At 40.1% G+C, this 23,798-nt stretch overlaps 1 protein-coding gene across 3 annotated transcripts; it reads left to right on the top strand.

Moving 5' to 3' along the window:
* The first annotated feature begins 261 nt into the window (after positions 1 to 261).
* arl4aa (ADP-ribosylation factor-like 4aa) lies at positions 262 to 3,900 on the top strand. Of its 3 annotated transcripts, none has more exons than XM_052015862.1 (2): positions 262 to 584; positions 2,183 to 3,900. In XM_052015862.1, exon 2 carries the CDS (start codon positions 2,303 to 2,305, stop codon positions 2,903 to 2,905), a length of 603 nt encoding a protein of 200 aa, XP_051871822.1. In that variant the 5' UTR covers positions 262 to 584; positions 2,183 to 2,302; the 3' UTR covers positions 2,906 to 3,900. The 3 variants fall into 3 exon arrangements, with proteins under 3 accessions (XP_051871822.1, XP_051871820.1, XP_051871821.1); XM_052015860.1 differs by lacking the exon at positions 262 to 584 and adding an exon at positions 851 to 1,010; XM_052015861.1 differs by lacking the exon at positions 262 to 584 and adding an exon at positions 1,055 to 1,268.
* Positions 3,901 to 23,798: the final 19,898 nt, after the last annotated feature.

Raw genomic sequence — 23,798 nt, forward strand, 5'->3', positions numbered from 1 at the left:
TGTATTTTTGAAAGACTGAAAGGAGACATGAGGGAGGTATCTACAAACAGTGTACATGGAAATAAACTGTAATGGGATCAAAAACAAGAGGAAGTGCCAAGGGTCTGAAGTGTACTACCAGAAGCAGGAGTAGAGGCATATTGAGATGTAGCATTCAAAACGGAATTGGAAGGAAAATTCCTTAAAATAAATAATTTGCAGAGCCGGGGTGGGTGGTGATTAGCTGGATTTACTCCTGCAAGGAGCCCACACAACTTTCCATTTCCCTCCCTCTCCCTCCCGCAATATTTTCAAACCAAACTCTCCGTGGTCTCCAAGCTACCAGTAAACAAACAGCCAATCAGATTGGTGCGGGAAGCACAACAACCCCGGCGGCGCGCCGGCGCCAGGGGTCGCTGCCGAGCCGCTCACGGAACAGGTGGAATTTTCCATGTCCTCTCCTCTCCTCTCCTCGCCTCGCCGTCCGCGGCAGCTTTACATCCCCTTGTCTTCCCGGCCTCTCGTCTGTAGGTTCGGTTGTCGTTTGTGGAAAGTCAAATACAGTCAAAGTCTGTCCAGCTCCCAACTAGTCTTCGATTCGTCACGTGAGCCAATCTAATTTTAGCAACGCTTTCGACTCGGTTTAAATTTGCCAGGGGCGGGACGACAGGTGGCCGTGGCGTGATTGACTTCAGTTGGAGCCAATGGCGTGGCCGGAGAGGGAGGAGAGGTGGGCGGGTGGGGGAAGGTGACCGTTGAAGAGGGACGCCGGGGCTTTGGAGGGAGGAGCCAATGGGCGTGGGCCGGAGTGAGAGAGGCGGGGCCTGGGTGGAATGTTGGCGTGGCGCCGCCCCTCGCGGCCGCGCGCCGGTGGGAGGGTCGGAGCGGCGCGCGGCCGCCCGGGGTTACTGCGGTGGCGCTGCTGATCGGGGCGCATTACAGCACTAGTGCAGCTCCGGCATGGTGTGCGGCACTCCGAGACAAGCTGTGAATCTCTATCGGGCGACCTTTGCTTGCACGATCTTCTGAGGGTGGGTGTTGTATTTAATGGGGCGGCGTTTATTTTGCACGTTCATAATGGTATTTGGCGGCGATTGTGCTCGGGTTTAGCTCCCAAGTGTCGAATGGTGTTGGCCCGGGTTAATCACCTTCTCTGGAGTGTTTACAGCAGCACAGAAAGCTCAGAAGCTCCAGCTGCTGCAGCCTGGATGTTTGTAATGTTGCCTTTCCAGGACTTGTTGAATTGTGAGGGGTCAATATTTGTTGTGTGGAGGTCCTAGTGGAAGCAAGTAAGTTTGTGGCGAATTGCAAACAATTTGGTCGAGCAATGCGGAAACAAACATGGAAATCGACTTAAAAAATAAAGGTTTTTTTTTGTTTGGTCGCTGTGTTTGAGTTTATTTCTTTTTCATTCGTGGTTGGGCAAGGTGTGGTGAAAGCGAGATGAGAGCCTGTTCAAATTTGTTGATGTGGCTTTAATGTTGTCCCAACTGATAAACAGAAAGAAATTCTAAAGTTTTCTGGCGTTGAGATCAAATGGGCAGATCGGGATTGTTGTAAATTGACGGATACATGAGAATGTAGCAACTAAAATAAGATGTATTTTTAGTTTGAAGTACACTTAGACATCGTTAGTGTACTAAATGGTAATGGTTTTCATTAATTGGGTTTCGACATTGTGTATTACGTGACCGCAAATAGTAAACGCCCTATGCAAAAATAATTCGCGAATTTGTTTTTCCTGTACGCCTGTCTTGTGGAGGAAATTTAAAGTTGCTGATATATTAATATATTTTATCTTTAGAAAAGAACGCCAGTTTATTGTTGTAATTACATTCGTATCCTTTTGAACTGGAAATCCATTTTTACCCGGTATAGTCCGAATATCACAACACATCTTGTGAATTTGGATGTGGCGGTGAAGTTAACCGGAGTTTACTCCGCCGTTTATATTCTGGATTTAAAACAAAACTCACAGATGCATTGTGTACCACAGGCCATTAAATCGGAGCAATGAATTTTGGAACCTTTCGAAATCCTGTCTCCATCATCTGACCTGTTAAGTAAATGAAAGTTGATATATTTTATTCGATAGAACACGTAATGAAAGTTGTACACGCAACCACGTCGTACACGTCTTTATCTATTCGTGTATCATCGAGGTTATGTAACTAAATAATGCATTTTTTTTATTTTTGTTTAGAGATAATTTATCTTAAAGCTGCATTGGATTATCGTAGTTGAAGACAGTGTGATCGGCAACCTTTGGAAATAACATCGTTCAGTGCAAACATCTGCATTTTCCTCTTCCCGCTGGTCCGAGATGGGGAACGGACTTTCAGATCAAACTCCTATTTTATCAAACTTTCCATCTTTTCAATCTCTTCACATCGTTATTCTGGGTTTAGATTGCGCTGGAAAAACCACAGTTTTGTACAGATTGCAGTTCAATGAATTTGTCAATACTGTTCCAACGAAAGGATTTAATTCTGAAAAAATAAAAGTGACTTTGGGTAACTCCAAGCCAGTGACTTTCCATTTCTGGGATGTAGGTGGTCAGGAGAAACTGAGACCACTCTGGAAATCCTACACTCGCTGCACAGATGGTATCATCTTTGTGGTGGACTCTGTAGATGTGGAAAGAATGGAAGAAGCCAAAACTGAACTGCATAAAATAACCAGGATCTCTGAGAACCAAGGAGTGCCTGTGCTTTTGATTGCCAACAAACAAGATCTCAGGAACTGCCTCTCTCTCTCTGAAGTGGAGAAACTGTTAGCATTGAGTGAATTAAGTTCCTCAACCCCATGGCACCTACAGCCAACCTGTGCTATAATAGGAGATGGGCTGAGAGAAGGACTGGAAAAACTTTATGAAATGATTATCAAGAGGCGGAAAATGTTGAAACAACAGAAAAAGAAGAGATGACTCTACAACATTGAAGATACAAAGATGCTTTGTATTTTTGAAAGCTGAGATGTTTCTACACTGGTCATTATATCTGTAGCCTTCTGACAAAGTTTAAGTTGAAAATGCAAGTCCTTTTGAGACCCTAGTCTGGATATTTTTAGTGGGATCACAGTTGAAGGTGGATGTGATGAAATAAGTATGCAGAACAGTTATACCAGCATAAGACTGTCAGCATCTTTTATAGTTTGCCTGACCAAATTATATTTAGATCTGTAGTACTTGTTCTGTGTTCATCTGCCTTCCTAATAGATATGTTTGTATGTATGTGGGTTATGTGTTTCAATTTTAGGCCTAAAAGTCCAGGTACCTGCCACAGCACAAGGCTTTATTTTAGGCCAACTGAACACTGAAAATATTTGGTTGTTGACTATTGTAAAATTAGGAATATTTACGAAAATTATTGGGGAAAAGGCTGCTACAGATTGTAGTTCAAAAATGTTTAAGTGCTCTTCTGTTTTTAAACTAAGAAATTTAAAGAACCAGTTGCTGAATTTAGTTTTTGGAAGAATATTTAAAATGAGTTACTACTGGTATTAAAGAAAAGTAAAGCACTTTTGTGCTTGCCCTACATCATTTGTAGTGTTGGGGTTGCTGGCAAATGTATATCATTTAATTATTGAGTGGACAATGAGCACAGTCATAACTGAAGGTCTCTGATATGAAGGGAGGAGGGGAAAAGCTACAGTGATGTTTAATTGACCTTGAACTTTGAGTACTGAAAAGTTTTTAATAATGACATAGGAACATAGCATTAGTCTGTTCTTGTTACTAATATACAAGTTGCCATGAAGTCCTTATTTCTAAGCAGTGTTACATTGGGGAGATGGATTTTATATCATTATATAAGCTGTGACAAGAGATGTGATAGAAACAAAGAAATGTAGGTCTGCATTTGCTGTCAACTGTAAAATGTGTATAATAAAGCTGTTTAGGGCAGCTTTGCCATGAATTATTTTGGTGCCATCTTTCTACAGGTTTTGTGTGGAAATTTCATTTGCTTTAAAGATTGCAATGTTTTCTACATACTAGTGTTGATATAAAAATAAAATAACCACATTTAATTGTGACCAGCAGCGTCTTTAGTGGAGAATTAAGGTCTGAATGTACAGCTATTCTGGCCTGAAGGGGATAGTACAATTCTATTGACACTGGCTACCAACCAAACCTAGATTGCATTCTTCATTAATATAGATGGGTTTGCACCAATTATACAAATCTCAAGTTGTGGGGGGGTGGGAGGGGTGCAGGAAGCAGGGAAAGTTCCCCAATTTGTGTGCAGCTATCTTTTCTTTTGTAGTTACCTGTTTTCCTCACTCAGGATTTTGTTTTCCAACATGGGAGTTATTGAAGAATTCCTTATTCCCTTGTGTAAGCAAGCTAGGTTTATAACATTCGTAGACTATCTTTTATTGTATGACATTTTTTTCATATTTATAAAATTTGAGCCTTGTAATTATTGTTGACATTTGTATGACAAGAGAGTGATCCAGATTTTATGATTGGCATTAAGGCTTAAAATGGCTTACTGTTGGATTTTTTTTAGACAAAGAAGGCCAGGGATTATTCTGAGCTAAATTTTTATTCAACTTGTAGCTGGAGTCTTTCATCTAAAGAAAACCAGGGGCTAGAAATGGGTTACAGTTAATGAATACAGCAAAACCTTTTCTTTTCATCTGAAACCTAGGTTGAAGGTTACCAAAATACAGTTTTACATTTTACTCTTATCTGTCACAGCCTCAAAGATTAAAAATTAATGAAGTTTCAGTGAATATGTATTTGCTATAACCAACTTTTCCCCCATTTTAAAGGGTTTGGGGATGGTTGGTGAGGCAGGGTTGATTGGATACTGAGGTGCTGGCTATTCATGTGTATAAAAGCACAGGGCATTTTATAAACACTGAAGTATTCACACATCTGATGAATGGAGATTTGGGTTTGAATGCAGAGAATATCTCTGGCATGAAAAAGGCTATAAATAGTTTGCACAAAACTTGTAGTATCTTGTTTACTTCCAGTGTTTTCCAAATTTAAAAAGGCAGATCAGTTTATCATTATGTTCATCATTGCTAAACCTGATCAATTGCAAGCAAAGTGAAAAAGGCTAACCAATTGAGCTGGCAATGAATTCTTGAAGGAAAAATGTATTTACTATTTTAAAATTGTCTGATTTCTATCTCCAAAGATCTTGCATTGAGACGGTAAAAGCTTTCTTTAATTAAATGAGGCTATTGATATTTAATTGTAACAATTCTGTAAATATCTTCTGTTTTGACTTGTGCAGTGGCTTTAAGAAATGCACTTTAGGTGTTCATTAAAGATCAACAGCTTTGTGTAACATCTTTTTTAATAACTGAAGGACTTTTAATTGAACTGTCTCTGGTTTATGTGTTTACCATCTGCACTTGTGACATTTCCTGTCACTGGTTAGAAAAATCCTTTATATTTATATAAATGTTGGATCTTAATAAATACAACTTTGAATGAATCATACCACTGTCTTGGCCACAAGTAACAAGCCCTGCCAAATGTTTTCCCTAGCAGCTTTGTATTTAGGGTTGAAGATTTTGGGGTTTTTTTTGTGTTCAATTTGAGTTGGTTTTTTTCCACTTTAGTTGATGTTCAGCAATCAGTGAATTTTGTTTTTGTTTTAAAAAAAAATGCAAATAGGGCCTATCAATTTGTCTCTAAGTGCAATTAAATCAAAATAAAGTTCTGAACTCTGTACTGATTCTGCAAACTACATGGTGATGCATGTAGTTTGCCAGTGTATGTTTTGAAGTATAGTTATGCTGATTTTTTTTTGAGGAGTACATGGGGGACCCCTGCCAGTACTTGGCCATGGTGATAAATACTAGCCTTAATTTAAATTTAAGGAGGGTGTGGATTTGGTTGTTCATGCTGTGGCTTTAATCAAAACATGCACAGGAGTTGAAGTGAGCCTACTTTGCAATCTGCCAGGATACCCATGATACTGGTTAGCACAAAGTGATATCTCTTATAAATAGCCATGTCTCGGGGGGGGGGGGGGGGGGGGGGGGGGGTTCTTTTTCTAAGATGTTACCTGCTTGGTTGAATGTTGGAGAAAGCTGACAAAAATTTCTACCAGGTGACATGGTCTATGGAGTGAAATCCCTTGGACTAAGCAACTTTGGCAAAAACTTCATATTTTTTCTTGTAATTTCAAACTCTCCTAATATTTTCCCCCATTTTCACCTGATCTTTCAACCTTGTTTTCATCACCATCACACCACTGACTGTCCCACCTCACAATTTATCAGTACTCTGCCAATGTGTTTTGAAAACTTGGTGCAGTATTTTATTGGTTGAAACATTTCCCCCAGAAGTGCATCAGGAATGCTTTTCCGTTTTTAATGGCCAAAATACGAAAGCCAAACCCAATTTTATGTTCCAACAAGCAAGATGAAAGAGTAATCTGAGAGTAGATACTGCCAGCAGAATCTTGTATTCCAAATTTGGACCTTAAAACCAGATGATTGGCCATAAGGGAATAGTCATACTTAGTACAAAGACATGGACAATAACCTCAGGCTTTTAAAATATGAATATATTGGAATTACAAGGTGTGAACTATGTTGAGTTTTTGCATAGTATTTCTTTGTGCAAATACGTGCAATGAAGCAATCATCCCAGCAGCAAAGGGGATCTGCATCTACATTATATAGCAACACAATTTCTATGAGCTAAAAGATCCTGTTTTTTTTCCTGTAGAAGTGTAATTGGTTAGTTTGAACAGCAATGGAAGGTTAATAGAGGTCAATATTGTATTCCAATGTTAGATCTAGATATGCAAGGACTCTGGCAGTTATTTATTGACCTTAAAGGTCAGTGGAATCGAAACTAACTTGTTTTTTTACTCTTTAATTTTCTCACTTTTCATTCCAAAGATTGTCATACAAGTCTTGATGTGGATGTGAATGAAAAATTGGTTTTGCCTCCTGAGAATCCAATGCTTCTGGTGCAGAAAGAAAGAAACAACTGTTTCAGGGATTAAACTTTGTACCAAAAGGGGGCTACCCACTTTTTGCTGGACTCCCACAGTTCTAGTCAAATCATTGAACTTGCTGGTTCTTGTTTTGTACTCCACAATTCCATCAATTAACTATTGATACCACAGCAAGGATATTGACATATTTTGCAATCAGCTGCAGTCAAATTGCTTTGTAAGCATGTCAGTGGATGTGAAAGTCCTTCAACCTATTTATATCCAAGCCTAAATTTTAGGTAACTTAAGTAATAAAATGCCTGATTTGTCATGAGGCAAACAGCTGTTCTCTGATGTTTTGCCAAATTAATTTCTCCCCACCCTTCCCATTGGCACCAAATCTGAACTCTCCAATTTTGTTTGTCACCTCCTTCATCTCTTCCTCTGCACTCCCTGGTAAATTGAAGTGCCTTGAATTTTTTTCTTTATCTCAGCCCCCATCCCTCACATGTAAGCAAGGTGTTCTATGCTGTTATGGATTATGTTGATCTTAGTTACATTATATGTTCCTGGATATAGAACTGGTCTTAAATTCTGTCAAATTGCTGCATACTGCTGCTGCTTCATTTGTGAGGAATGATAATTGCCACTACCCAAGCCCATGGATAGTCAAGTTCTACAGATTACCCCATGATTAATCATTTTTGCTTCAATTATGAAGTTTGAATGGTTGCTTCACTGCAGGGTTGGACCAAGCGTACTGCTTGCAATGCATTAACGTCAAGATCATGCTTTTAAAATCTTCTCAGCCTTGACTTCCCTTCATTGAAACTAGTGTGTTTTTTTTTCTCCCCACCCCACCATCATTTGTAGGGTTTCTTCAGTCACACAGCTGTGTTTCTACAAACTCTTGTAAAAGTGCTTTTCTGTCTCCTCACTTCAAAAACCCTTTTAAGCATGCTATATTTTCCTCCTCCTATCTTTACTACATAAATTCAAGTTTTATTTTGATTCGGTCAGCTTCAGCCAACATGTTAGGGGTTCAAGCTTCACTTGCTGATAGAGGGTTGAATTGATAGTGTAATTTTTCAGATGTCATTAAACCAGAGTGCTATCTGTTGTGGTGTCAAAGGTAAATTTCAATGGACTGTTCAAAGGAAAACAAGTTGGCCAACATTTCTCCCATGACCAGTCACCACTTTTTATTAAATATATTGTATAATGACCTATAAAATATAATCACTCATGACTGAAATAATTTCACTATGACTCCATGGAGGCATGTCTGAAGAAATGAGATACAGTGATGTGAATTGTTGTGGTTTAGCATCGAGACATGGGATGAGAAAGAACCATCAAAAACCAGATTTTCATGAAGAAAAAGCAGTTTCACACCAGGGCACATTCTGCCCTGCAATATGTGTTCTAACAAAGCTACATGTGAAATACCATCGCAATGGGCATCTCCAGCTTTAGGGAATACAGTTTGTTTTGAGAGTTCTGCTGTTTGCTTGAGCTCTTTCATTGGTCCAACAAACAGACCTGAACCAGCCAGATATGGAACTCCCAAGATATTCTAATATTAGACACTCGTGTTGATAGATGTTCAGAAATGATGCAATCTGATTCTAAATTGTTCATCTGCAATTTGTAGATAAAGTACACTTTGTGCAAATGAGAGAGTTCTTGAGATCCTTGGCACACTGCAAAGTAAAATATAATCTCCATTTAACTGCAATCTTTAGTTAACTAAGGCTTTAACATTTCTTTCTGAAAGCCATTTTGAGCTGCATAACATAGTGTGTTGGGAGGTGGTTTTTGAGCCACTATTGCCTAGCTGGTGAATGTAGTGTTAAGTAAACTTTGGGAGATACCAAGGATATCAGAACAGTCGCTAACTCGTAGGCACATATGTCACAAGGACCACCACATCCTCTGTGTATGACTCATTTACATATGTACTAATAAAAATATCAATGAATTCCTCCTTTGAAAAATTGTTTCACACATATACAGCAATTAATAACAATTTAAAAGTGCAGCCTCGTTACTGGCTTTCTCAGACTTTTGAAGTTTTTATTCTTTTGAGTTTCTAGTGTTGGAAGAATGAGGGATCTTCTAACTCGACTCGCTGTTGAAGACATCAACAATTCACACCTTCTCTGCATTTCTCTTTAATCTTTGGTATTACAGTCACCTCTAGGAATGATTTTATCTTCTATCAGAATATATTGGGAAAATATCTCACTGAAATTATTTGATCAATGTGGGCAATTCTGACTTCTGCAAATTGAGTACAGGTTTGAAGTACTGAAAAACTCAAATCCCTCTTCACAAGAGCTCGCAAGTGGCTTGAACTGCTTATCTTTGACTTATCTTTGAGTTAGGATGCAAATCATGATTTTGCTCTTTTTCCACTTGCTGATCCCTCTGTCTTCTGCAAACTGAGCTGTGGTAAATTTGAGTGGGTTCAGAGTCTGACATCAACAGCTCTGCAAGGCTGAAATGTTAGACCATTCTTGAATAGGAAATTAGCTAAACAATGATTTGGATGCAAACAGCCTTGGAAAACGTCTCAGGTCAAAGCTTCCTAGAGAATGCATTTGTTGCATTGCCAAAGGCTGCACAGGTGTGTGTGCGTGTGTGTGTGTTTTGGGGGGGAAGGGGGAAGGAATGTATAACTGTTGAGGAAAAGAATATTGTCATTGCTTTTCTAATTCTCTGAAATGGTCATGGCATCCATCTCCATGCTTGTGGGAGTGTTTTTGGCAGACTGTATACGTTAACTTCAGATCTTTGTCAATACCTAGCTAGTATATGAAGCTTCCAACACTAGTCTTTGTAATGTCAGTATATCCTGAGTGGAGCTCATTAAAATTCATCTTTTCAGGACATTAGGGATGAGCTTTCTGTGCCCGCACTTCAAATATCTTTGATCAATGGACAATTCAAAGCTTCTACTGGAAAATGATAGCATAAACACATTTGCATGCTTATCTGAATTAGTCCAGCTTTTGAGCATAGAATTATTTCAGAAATATATGAGCATATCTTTCTTTGCCTCCACAATTTCACAGCTGTGACTGAAAAGTCATCATCCCCTTGTAATTCTCACTGCTTATGTCAGAATCCCGTGCAGTACATTTGGTCCTCTAAACAGAGCACTGGTACAATACTCGATCTTTTTGTCATGTTGGAATACAGGATCGTCCATCTCTGCATTCTGGGAGCTGCTGTCATTGTAATTGCTGACTTTGGACCTAAAATGGTTAATGTGATCCATGACTAAAGTGAAATATATGGAAGGTAGTAGAAAATGCTATACTTCCTCATTTTGCACATAATCCCATTTTCTTCTATTCGAAGTGCAAGGCCCAAATATTGGCTTTTACTGGTCATTTACAGTGTGACAAATAATAGCTCTGTGGTTGTGATGTGTCTTGTGAGCTTCAATGTTCTTGTTGAGTGATGTTCTAGTAAGGATTTGCTGGTTAAACTAAGCATATGCATGCTTCACTTTTGAAGAACTTGGCTCTTGACAGTTCTGCCTCAAGATCATTCAACATTGGCTTTAGGTATGGTTTATCATCAATTGTGATAGATCAGCTTATAATGGAAACATCCTGTCAGCTTTCAGTGAGAAAAAACCTATTTACTCTTCATTTTCACTAGTACTTCATCCTTCTCTAGCTATCCATTTCTTCTTGCGCGACACTTGATGAATATGATGCTGGTTAAGGTTTACAATAACAATATTAAGCTTGATACAAGTTTATACCTTGTCAGCAATGCTGGGATAGGCATCTCCTTTGTATTTGTTTAATAGCATTTCAAGGTGTAATTTTTATAAATACTGCATGGAAAAATGCATCTGGATAACAAAGATCTATGTTAGATTCCTATTTATTTGCTATTGGTCCACCTTCAATACCACAATTCCTTTACTCTCTGCACATTCAGGACTGTGTGGCCAAATTCTGCTCTAACTCCATTTACAAGTTTGCAAATGACACCACATCGAGGGCTGGATCTCTTATAATGGTGAGACAGAGTACAGGAAGGAGAGAGAGTCTAGTGGCATGCTGTCAAAACAATTTCTCCCTCCAAGGTCAGCAAACTGAGAGCTGATCATTGACTTTAGAAAGTGGGGTGGAGTACACACCCCTGCCTGTATCAATGGTGCAAAGGTGGAGATGGTTGAGAGCTTCAAGTTCCTAGGTGCAAATGTCATCAACAATTTTTCCTGGTCCAGCCATATGAATACTATGTCCAAGAAAGCACACCAGGACCTCTCCTTCCTCAGGCTAAGGAAATTAGGCATGTTCTCAATGACCCTTTCCAATTTTTATAGATGCACCACGGAACTCATCCTATCTGGATGCATCACAGATCGGTATGGCAACTGCTCTGCACAAAACTGCAAGAAATTGCAGACTATTGTGAATGCAGTCCAGACAATAATGAAAACCAGCTTCCCCTCCGTTGACTCTGTTTACACTTCCTGCTGCCTCAAAAGCAGCCAACATAATCAGGATGGGAAGTATCCTTAATTTATTCTTTTCTTCCCCCTTCCCATTGGGCAGAAGATTCAAAAGCTTGAACATGTACCACCAGGCTCAAGGGCAGGCACAGTAGTGTAGCGGTTCATGCAACACTATTATAGCGCCAGCGACCTGGGTCCAATTCCAGCCACTGTCTGTAAGGAGTTTGTACGTTCTCCTCGTGTCTGTGTGGGTTTCCTCTGGGTGCTCTGGTTTCCTCCCACATTCCAAAGACGTATGGGTTAGGAAGTTGTGGGCATGCTATGTTGGCACTGGAAGCGTGGCAACACTTGCGGGCTGCCCCCAGAACACTACGCAAAAGGTGACTTCATTGTGTGTTTCGATGTACATGTGACTACAAGATATCTCGTCCTGCTGTGACTAAGATATCTTATCCTGCTGTTATAAGACTCTTGAATGGACCTCTTGTACAATGAAGATGATATCTCAATCTGCCTTGTCATGGCCCTTGCACTTTATTTTTCTATCTGCACTGCACTTTCTCGGTAATATTCTGTTTTTGTTCCTTTTGTACTACCTCAATGTATCTATGTACAGAATGATCTGTCAGTATGGCATGCAGACATTTAGCTTTTCACTAATTTGATACATGTGACAATAATAAACCAATTAACACTTACAATAAAATTCCTGAAATCCCTCCCATTTATTGTTTGTCTTGTTAGTATTTTGCATCCTAAAATGGAATACCTCACACTTATCCTAATTAAATTCCAATCAATCAATGCTCTGTCCAACTGATCTGTATCCCTCTATCCTTTCATGACCTCCTTCACTATCTATGACTTGACCATTTTTTTGTGTTGTCAGCAAACTTATTAATCAGTCCATCTACATTCTCAACTATAAGCAATGGTTCCAGCACTGATTCATGTGGTGTACCAGTCAGAAAAAGACCTCGACCCTCTGTCTTCTATCACCAAGGCAATTTTGGATCCATTTAGCCAACGTATCTTGGGTCCTTTATGCTCTAACCTTTTGGACCAGCCTACCATGCAGGACTTTGTCAAAAGCCTTGCTAAGAGTCTTTGTAAACCATGTCTTTGCGCTGCTTCATCAAGTTTCTTCATTACCACCTCAAAAAAAATTCAAATCGGATTTGTGAGACAGGATTTCCCCTGCACGAAACTATGTTGGCTTCTCCTAATTTGTCTCTGCTTTTCCAAGTGAACATAATTTTTTTCCAATAATTGCCTTGCTATTGATGTAAGGCTTACCAGCCTATAGTTTCCTAGCTTATCCCTGCTACCCTTTTTGAACAAGGCAACAACATTAGTTATCCGCCAATATCTTGGTACCTCACCTGTGGCTAACAAAAGTGCAAAAGTCTTCATCAGAGCCCCAACAATCTCCTCCCTTGACTCCCCTAGCATCCCTGGATAGATCCTGTCATGCCCAGGGGATTTATCCACCTTAATGTGTGCCCATTTCTCTAACACTTCCTCCCTCCTCCTTGAACCAGGTGTTCCAGAATTGAACTTTATTATTCTGAGCCAATCCTTGTCTTGTAGATGAAAAGCTGCAGATACTGTAAATTTGAAATAAAACAGAAAATATTCTGATTCTGAGCAGGTTAGACCTCATCTTGTAGAGGGTTAAAGTCATACAGCAAGGAAATGAACTCTTCAACCCACCAAATCTGAGCCAAACACCAACATTATTCCACACTATTCTCATTTTCATTCTCCCCTTATTCCCATCCACTCATGTACAAATTAGAGACAATTTACAGTGGCCAAAAAACCTGTTAACCGTGATTTTGGGATGTAGGAGGAAACCAGTGCAGCCTTGGAGAATGTGCAAACTTAAATAAGCAGTACCCCAAGGTCAGGATTGAACCTGGATTGCTGGAGCTGTAATTGTAGCTGTAGAAGCTTGCAGTTCTACTAACTCTGCCAATGCAGAGAGTAACAGAGTTAATATTTTGGGTAAGTTATTTTGCAGAGAAAGAGTTTGCAGAAATTAGAAATTAAGCATGTTTAAGCTGCACACATGGGGACGACATTGGAGATGACAAAAAGTAAGGTGGAGACAGACCAAATGACACAAAGTGAAGGTGTCGGCTGAGCGTGTCTGGCGAAGACTTGTTAATCACAGTGGATTTGTCTAGACAAGATGCAAATTGAAGTTGAATGAGGTTGGAAGAGAAAAAGTGCTGCTCAAACTGTGATACTAAATATTGCAGTTGATGGAAATCTGAAGTAAGAGTTCATAGCTCCATTGGTCCCTGAAAGTGGCAACACAAGTGGATAGGGTGGTAAAGAAGGCATATGGCATGCTTGTCTTCATTGGTTGGGGAATTGAGTATAAAAGTTGGCAAGTCATGTTGCAGCTGTATAAAACTTTGAAGAGGTTCATTAGGATTTTGCCTGGATTAGAGAGTGTTATCCACAAGGAGAGTTGGAAAAACTTCAATGGTTTTCTCTGGAGTATCAGAGACTGACAGGTGACCAGATAGAAGTAATTAAAACTATGAAAGGCACAGGGTAGATAATCAATCTTTTTTGCAGGTTGGAAATGTCAAATGCTAGAGGGCAAAAACTTTAAGGTGAAAGGGGGAATGTTTAAAGGAGATTTACAAGGAATGTTTTTTTTATATTTTACTTACAGTGTGGTAACAGGCCCTTCTGGCCCAACGAGTCCGCACCGCCCATTTTACACCCAAATTAACCTACCCGTACGTCTTTTTGCAATGTGGGAGGAAACTGGAGCACCTGGAGGAAACCGGAGCACCTGGAGGAAACCCACGCAGACACGGGAGAACATATAAACTCCTTACAGACAGCGACGGGAATCGAACCCCGATCGCTGGCACTGTAATAGCATCGCGCTAACCGCTACGCTACCGTGCCGCCCCACTACTGTGGCACTACTGTGTTTTTACACAGTGAGTGGTAGGTACCTGGAACCCACTGCCCAGGAGGGTGATAGAAGCAGATATGATGTTTAAGAGGCATTTAGACACTTAAACAGGCAGGGAATAGAGGGATATAGACATGTGCAGGCAGATGGGATTAGTTAAATTGGCATCATGGTCAGCACAGACATGGCGGACCCAAAGGGCCTGTTCCTGTCCTATACTGTTCAATGTTCTAAGAGTGCTAGACATACCCAGCAGGTCTGGCAGTATATCTGAAGATTGAAAAATCTGGGTTAATCGCAGATATTCCCTTTTATTCTCTCGTCTCCCCTTCTCTTCAGCTTAAACATATTTGATTTCTAACATCGCATGGATGAGCCAAACTTTCTGAAACTTTCACTTTGGTTCCTTGAACACAAATGATGTCTAACCTGCTGAGTGTTTCCAGAATTTCTGCTTTTACTCTTTGACTAGTATGTTGTTCTGTATAGTTATGACTATCAGAATTCCGATTGTGGGCCTAGGGCTGCACTCAGGGCTTCTCTACAAAATGTTCAAATCTTTTGTGCTTGTTCTCCTGTTGCTAGCGTTTCTGTTTCCTTCAGGCACTAATGACTGCTTTTTAATTGCCACAGCTTGAATGCTATGGCAGGTTTACTGGCACACTGCCTTAACAAAAACTTCGACCCAGCAGATTTCTCTTCCCCCAGCTGCATAGTTTAGAGGTCCTGATTCAGTGTCTCCAATCACTGACCTTCAGAGGCTTCTGTGGATTATTTCTCCAAAGTATGGACCCAACACATACTGGTTGTTCTGAACATCTAGCATAAAGTGCAAGTGGTTTGTGAGCTGCTGATGCAGAGTTGGTGAGTACTGTATTAAATAATTGCTAGTGGAAACTAGGTGCTTCAGAACACACGCTGACTCATTGAAGAGTAGTAACTAGCTGTCACTTGTCATGAGCCCATGAGATTAATTTACAGACAAATTGGATTAAATTGTATTTCCTTAAATAATGAAAGTGTTGCAATTCACTTTACTTTCAACAAAATATGTAGCCAATTTTTCTGGAAAACCTAATTGCCTTCCAGTGACTGTGGGTTAATAAACAACTTTGAAATTGATAAACATGAAACTTTTCATGTATAGCCTTGTTTTAATATTTTGGAAAATGAAGCAAATTTTAAAAGGTGGGTCATGCTTTCAGTCTTGAGGACCTTCCTCTTAGAAAATGCTAATACCATGACAAAAGGTTGGAAAAGGTATTTGTAGAATAAATAATCTTGTTCCACAAACAGATTGTGTTATATGAGCGCACAGGAGCAAGAGTGGCCATTTGGGCCCTGGAAATTATTCCACCATTTAATAAAATCATGGCTCATCCAGTTTTGGCCTCAACACCACCATCCTACTTTTCCACTGCTCCTTGGCTCCCTTGTAGTGTAAATGTCTGTCAGTCTCTGCCTTGAGTATATTCAATGACTCTGCTTCCTCAACTTTACGGGGTAGAGAATTCCAAGAATTCTTTGGGGGAAGGAATTCCTTCTCATCTCCATCTGAAGTGGGAAACCACTTATTTTGAGACTATGTTCCCTTGTTCTAAATAATCCCATTGTTGATCAGATCATAGCCAGTATACAGAAACAGGCCAGTGAATCTTCAGTGTGCCTGATGATTTCTGTTAGAGGGATTGAGAATATGTGTTAACTACATATTCATGAGCCTAATTGTGGAGCTGAGAAACCACCTTGTTTAGCTGATTGGACATCAGATTTTTAGAGCTTTTGTTCTGTCATAGATTTTTTGCAGTGGAAGATGGTGGAAAAGTGAAAAGTCTCAGGTTTGACAGACTAAGATTTTGAAGTATTAACAATGTGAACACAACAGTATGGAAGTGGGTCAATAGTTAAATTACCAGATTAAAATCCAGTCCTGAGTAGCGAGTTCAAATCCTTCCATAGCACCTTTTAAAATTTAATCTGGATTATGTGTGTGTGTATATATGTAAATATATACAGACCGAGACAGACACACACCCCTTTGGTATTGAGCACTGCTAAACTATAGAATTGTTTCAAAAAAACCATCTGGGACAACTAATGTCTTCAGAGAAGGACTTTGTCATCTTTCTGATGAAGTGTCAAAGACCTGAAATATTGATTTTCCACAGATGCTACCTGATCTGCTGAGCTTTTCAAGCATTTTTTCAGAATTCCGGCATCTGCAGTTTTATTTATTTTCAATCTGTCAACTTTACCCAGTCTGATCTGGTATGTAATTCTAGACCTTCCTGAAATGACTTGGCAAGACACTCATTTGTACCATCGCTGCTGTGCTGTCATAAATGGACTACATGGCATCAGCCAAGGTGCTGGATTTGGTTTAGAATTTGGATATGGCGATGTGATTTCCATTCCAGTCAATCTTGTAAAGTCCTGCGAACTGGTGTTCAGGGCAGGCACAGTGGTGTTCAGGGCAGGCACAGTGGTACAGTTAGTAGAGCTACTCCTTTACAGAGCCAGTGACCCAGGTTCAATTCTGATCAGCCAGTTCTATCTGTGTGAAGTTTGAATGTTCTCTTGTTACCAGCTGGGCTTCCTCTAGGTCTTCTGGTTTCTTCCCTCATCCCAAAGACCGGTGGGTTAATTAGCTGCTGTAAATTGCCCTTGGTGTGTAGGTGAGTGGTAGAATCTGGAGCGAGTTGATGGAATGGGGGGAGATTAAAATGGTATTAGTATTGGATTGGGTGGTTGGTGTGGAGAATACCCTGCATCATTGCAAAATGGGAAGACTCTAAACAGATCTGGAATGCCAAGTTGAGCTAATAAAAGTGCCATGGTACAACAGCAGCAGCCAAAATCTACATCACCACGATCTGTCACCTTATGAGGTGCCAAGCGAGTGAAGCAGGAAGGCAAGACTACATGTATGCTAAACAACAAAATCAGTAAAAGCAGAATTTGATAGATAGATCAAAGTTATCTCACAACCAACGCATCAGATCAAAGCTCTGCAATCCTGCCACATCTAATCATTAATTCCCCAGGGCCATGTCCTAGACTCAATCATCTTTAGCTGCTTCGTCAGTGATCTTCCTTTCATTATAAGGTTGAGAGTTGAGACTGTGTTAAATTTAAAAGCAGTTCAGAGGCTGGCTACCCTGTGGCAAGGACTTGCCTCCTGACACCCCTCCATCTACAATGCACAAGTCAGAGTATAATTCCACTTGCCATTTGCCTGCAGCTCCACCAAGACTTGAAGTCCAACACCATGCAGAACAAAGCAACTTGCTTAATTAATACCTCATTCACAGCCATAAACATTCATTCCCTATACAACTGGTATATAATAGCTGTAGTAGACATTATCTACAAAATGCCTTATAAATACTCGTAGAGGCTTTTCAGACAGAACTTCCAAACCCATGACCTCTACCAGCAAGAAGGTCCAGGGCATCAGGTGGATGGGAACACCATCACCTGCAGATTGACCTCCAAGTTGTGCTCCATTTTGATTTAAAAACTTATTTCCAGTCCTCCTTTATTACTAAGTCCTGGACCTTCTCCCTTTCAATGTTGTGGGAATGCATTTACTAGCAGGACTGCAATAATTCAAGAAGGTAAGGTCAAAGACCTCCCAATCCAGCCATTCTCTCATGTCCCCTCCAACCCCCTCCACCCCTTTCACTGGGCAAAAGATACAAAGCTTGAGAACATGTACCACTAGACTCAGTTTCTATTCCCCCTGTTATAAGACTCTTGGATGGACCCCTTGTACGATGAAGACAACTCTTGATTTCTCAATCTACCTAGTCATGGCCCTTGCACGTTATTTGTCTACCTGCATTAGCACTTTGTCTGTAACTTTAAAGCTATATTCTGCATTCTGTTATTGTTTCCTTTTGCACTACCTTGATGTAATTATGTATGGAATGATCTGTCTGGATGGCATGTAAGCAAAAGCTTTTCGCTGTATCTCAGTACATATGACAATAATAAATCAATTACCAAGATAGGTATCAAATGCTAGTTTTGTCAATGAAGCCCAGATTCAAAAAAAGTGAATAAATAGAAACAAAGGCATAGATGTGTTTGTGCCACAACTTTTATATAGCAACCCCCACCTTGCCTCTTTAGCCTCACCTGATTTATAGCAGAGTAACCTGCTGATTTACTATTGTGCCTCACGTGAGTTAGGCTTAAGGGCTTTTAATGAATGAAAATATGAAGCAAAAAAGAATAAGGACAGACTGGATTGAGAGAATGTGATTTGGCCTATACAATTCTTTTTCACTTTGAACAACTTCTTGCCTTCATAGTTTATTTATTATTTTCACTTGCAAAACCATGCCTCCTAATGCTTGCCAATATTTGTGTGTGATTTCACTGCTTTTGCATAAATCTTTAATGGCTGTATTGTTCTTTGATATGCATACAAGTCCTGTGCTGCTGCCTTAGCTTAACCTTTGTACTCCTTTACTAAGTTGTACAAACTTCTTTTGTACCTTGGAAATGCCGTTTGTTTTCTCTGACGGATTGTGATGCTTGTTACCTTTAGTTCATGTCTTTGCAAGCCAAAAGGCCCTGGCTGTTATTCCACAGCACATTTTGCACTATCATTTGGCAGTGAGGTGGGGAGAGGAATTGAGACAAATGAGCCTTCAAACCTCCTCAAGTATTTTTTTAATAATATTCTGTATATTTTTATATGGTAATGCTGGACTGATGTTTAAGTGGTTTGATAGGCATCTGAAAGGCATCAAAAATTATTGGTTGTGAGTTGTTTTTCATTCTGTTAGCAGACCCAGATTCAATAATAGTGCACTTCTCAAGACTTTCGTCCTGCATTTTGTTTGTAGATCATGCAATATTGAATAGAAAGAGGGAAAGTATAGCCTAAAGTGAGAAAGATCTCCTCTTGTATACTGATAATGAACCTATCTATGAAGCACACTGCTGTATACCGATGATGTGAAGGGCTGGGCTATCTGGAGCCCTAGGGTGTCGTGGCGTGGTAATGAGTTCCCAAACAAAGCAAGAAATGGACCAGTAATCCACTTCAATAATGACGTTACAAGCTGTAGCTTTAATGTTTGATTATGATATTGGCAAATACATTTGCTAGCTTCTCCACTGTATTGAAAACCTTTTTTTGTGTGGAAACTATACACGATATTAATATGTTAACTCGCAGAATGATTGCTGTTTTTGTCATGCTTGTGAAATGATCAAGCATTTTAACTACTATTTGTATAGGTTTCTGTTTGCCATATTAACCTCTTGCAGATCTGCAGCAGAGTGTATGTTCTAAATAGTAGCACATGCAAATTATTTTGCTCTCCCAAAACCTGGATGTCATTTCCTCCATTAATTTCCTCCATTTCCCGGACTTCTGTTCTCACCCCACCCTTTCCCCAAACAAAACAGAGATAGAGTTCCCTTGGTCCTGGCCTTTCACAGTGCCAGACTCTGTATCCAGCACATTATCCTTCGTCACTTCTGCTGGCTGGAACAGGGTCCCACCACCAGTCACATCCTCTCCCACCCATTTCTGCTTTCCACAAGGACCACTCTCTCCATGACTCCCTGGTTTGCTCATCCTTTCTCACCCACCCCACCCCATCACCTGGCATTTTCCCCTGCGACTGTAGAAGGTGCACCACATAGACCACCACCCTCGCCATCATCCAAGATATGAGTAGCCCTTCCAGGTCAGGCAAAGGTTAACGTGCATCTCCTCCCACATTGTCTACTCCAGCGTCATCTACTCCAGTGCTCTTGATTTGGCCTTTCCGTCATTGAGGCTAAATGTAGATTAGTCAGCCATTTTGTGGAGCCCCTGCACTCTGCAATGGCCATCTTGAGCTCCTGGTTGCGTTGTCATTTCAACTCTACTTCTTCTCATTTCCACACTGATCTGCCTGTCCTCTGCCTTCTCCACTGCCAGCCCAATGCAAACTAGAGGAGCAACACTTAATAGTCCGCCCGGGTAGTCCACAGCCCAAAGATACAAACATTGAATTTTCCAATTTCAGGTAACCTGCACTCCATGTTCCTTTCTGTTTCCTTCTGATCCACCCAGTTTATCTCACTCCCCTCCCCCAACTTGTACCTTTTGCATATCACTCACACACTTAACCTACTGGGTCTCCTATACCCTCCCCCAACTGATTCCATCTGCCCTTCATCTCTCCCTCATCTGGATCCATCTATCACCTTCCTTGCTTATCAGATTTCAGCCTCTTGTCTCTACCTCTAACCTCTCCACCTGGCTCCATTTGCCCCCTTCTGCTCTTTCTCTCCTTATCTGTTTCTATGTATCAGCCACCATCTCCCAACTCCACCTCTCCCCTCCCCCACCTGGGTCCATCTGCCCATCATTCCTCTCCTTGCATGGTTCCATATATAGCCTGCCAGCCCACACCTCACCACCACCCTTACCTCTTCATACTGGCTATCTCCTTTTTACTCTCTCAATCCTGATGCCAAAACATCAGCCATCTCTCTGCTTCCACAGATGCTACCTGACCTGCTGAGTTCCTCCAGCAGTTTGTTTATTGCTGCAGGTTACAGCATCTGCAGTCTCTTGTGCATGGAGGTAGTTAATCTTGGTAAATTTAATTTGGTTTATTATTGTCACATGTACTGCAGTACAGTGAAAAACTTTTTGTTTTGCATGCCATCCATGCAGACCATTTCATTATAGCAGTGCATTGAGGTAATACAAAGGAAAACAATGACAGAATGCAGAATGTAGTGTTACAGTTACAGAGAAAGTGCAGGCAGACAAGAAGGTGCAAGGCCATAATGAGGTAGGTTGTGACGTCAAGAGTGCATTGTATTGTATTAGTTCAATAGTCTTACAACAGTGGGATAGCAACTGTCCTTGAGCCTGGTGGTATGTGCTTTCAGGCTTTTGTATCTTCTGTTCCATGAGAGGGGGGAGAAGAGAGAATGTTATGTTGGCTGTTTTACTGAGGCAGCAAGAAGTGTAGACTGAGTCCATGGAGGGGAGGCTGCCACAATTTCTGACACCTTCAACAGGATACCATGACCAGACATGTCTCTTTTGCCTTGCAGCATTCTAAAGGAACCATTACATCCAGGACGATCTGATTTGCTCCTCCCATCTCCACTAATCCCCACTCCTTCCCATACAACATTTCACTTTTACTTGTATTTGTGCCATCCAAACCTCTAAAGAACAATTTAGTTGTAATTTCAATTTAATTTATTATAAATGCTGCTGTTGTAGATTATTTTATCTTGGTGCAATCAAATGCAGATTTGAGTGACTGCTTTGTGGACACTTCTGCTCAGTCCTCAAGTGTGACCCAGTTGCCACTAATTCTCTTCCTCGCTCCAAATGATTTATCTGTTCTTGGGTTCTTGTGCTGTTCCAAAGAAGCTTGAAACTCAGTACTACAACTTCCAATAATTTCATCTCATCAGCATATCCAGCATTTTCAGACCTCCCTTTGGTAAATATAGAAAATTATTCTTCTTTTCCTGTTTGCACTTGTTCCAGTCTGGTCTTTTATTTTTTTGACATGTCTTATTACTACTCTTTCATCTTGCATTATTGCCTTTTTAATCACTTAATATCTCCTGCATTCCATCCTATCATAGACATAGCCCTTGGCGCTCACTAGCCCTTGTATCTTTCTCTGCATTATAGTTCTGATGAATCCTCATTAATCTTAAATGTTTCTTTCTACACAGATGTTGCCCGACCTGCTGAGTATTTCCAGCATTTTCTCTTTTCATTTCAGATATCCACTATAAACAATTTTTTTTTGTTTCAATTAGTATGAAGTTGCCTACACTATTATATCTTCTCCCGTATGAACTATTTAAGCAGTGAAATGTGCAACACACTGATTCTAATCACTATGTTCAGTAGCTCAGCAATGACATGAGAAGGAAAAAAATTAGTTCACTTGATTAACATCTTATCTCATTTCAATGTAAATTAACTTCTAGTAGATCAGCATGGTATGCTGACCAAGTAATGATGATGCAAATGAAATTCATAATCAGTGGCACTAAACAGTTTTCAAAAATTGCAGTGCACAAACCTCAGAGCTGAAGAAGACAATTCTTATCCTACAGATCACCAGTAATAAATCCTAACAGGATTTGATCTTTTGTTTTTTCATGATATCCTTGGCATTGGAATATCAGCTAAGAATTTTCTTTATATGAATGTCAACCTTTTAGCTAAAATCAGTAACTATAGAAAGTCCATCCCTGTCACATAATCCTTGCACTACCCCACCTCTCGATCCTGGATTCCACTGGGGGCCAAGGTACTGTTTTTTTTTACTGATAATTCTCATGGAAGTTGCAACCACAAGGGATGGAGTGCAAGAAAATATGGGTGGGAAATGTCAGGTGGTTTGAATTCTTTTGAGAGTTATATACCGTGAGAAAACAATTTTTATCAGTAATGTATATGTTAATGGCTGCTTTCTAAGTAAGTCAAGAATTTGTTTTGCATTTTTCTGTGGAGGATATTTAATTATACATTCCCAGTAAGTAAATATATTGGATTTATGCTACATCATGTATTGTACTGAGATACGAAAGGATAAATTGAAATAAGAACTTAATACTTTGCATCTACACCCTGTTGTACTCAATCTGCTTTTATAAGTTGGCTCAGAAACTGCTGAGACAGTAATAGCCAGTAATTATTAAAAGCACAGCAGAAGATGCCATGTGTTCAGTTCACTAGAATTTGCAAAATAATATGGATCATTCAGTTGTTAGTTACAACACAACTGGAAAATGAAAATGAGCATCTTGTTGTGATCCTCTCAGCTGTATGTCTTGGAAATAATTGGATTTATGCCAGTAATATGAATTAGACTTACTGCTGTTATTTAGGACTGGCAGTTCACATTGTATGGACTTTATCAATGATTTGATTATTGGTCCTGAAATGTCAGTTAAATCTGGGAGGCCTGGAAGGGGAAAAAAAATGGAGTTTCTGATATCAGAGGTCCTGGAAGTGCTGTTGGTGTCACTGTACCCTTATTGGTTTGTATCTCTAGCAGTCTATAGCATGAAAAATAACCTGAAGAGAGAGTAAAAATAAATTTGATTCCTGATGCTTGTCATGATGTGTACCATGCATACTAGTTTATATGATCTCTTAAACATTTGCTGTAGATAATGGCTATAAGTATCAAGAGCAAGAGGGTAGCCAGGGAAAGAATGAGTGCCATCAGAGACTAAAGGGGTAATCTATGTGTGGAGCCAGGGAATGTGGATGAGGTCCTAAGTGAATGCTTCTCTTCTGTATTCATCAGGAAGAAAGACATGGAAGACGGTGTGTTCAGAAGGGTAACTGGATGATCACAATGGGTCAGACAGGATCTGTTGAGTCAAAGGGATAGTTGATATTTTAGGTTGAGACAGTACAACAGGACTGAGAATGTAGAGGGGAGATGGCCAGTATTTAGAAGCGAGAGGAAGAGATGGG

The sequence above is a fragment of the Pristis pectinata genome, chromosome 5, assembly GCF_009764475.1.
Source record: "Pristis pectinata isolate sPriPec2 chromosome 5, sPriPec2.1.pri, whole genome shotgun sequence".
In the NCBI taxonomy this organism is placed as follows: Eukaryota; Metazoa; Chordata; class Chondrichthyes; order Rhinopristiformes; family Pristidae; genus Pristis; species Pristis pectinata.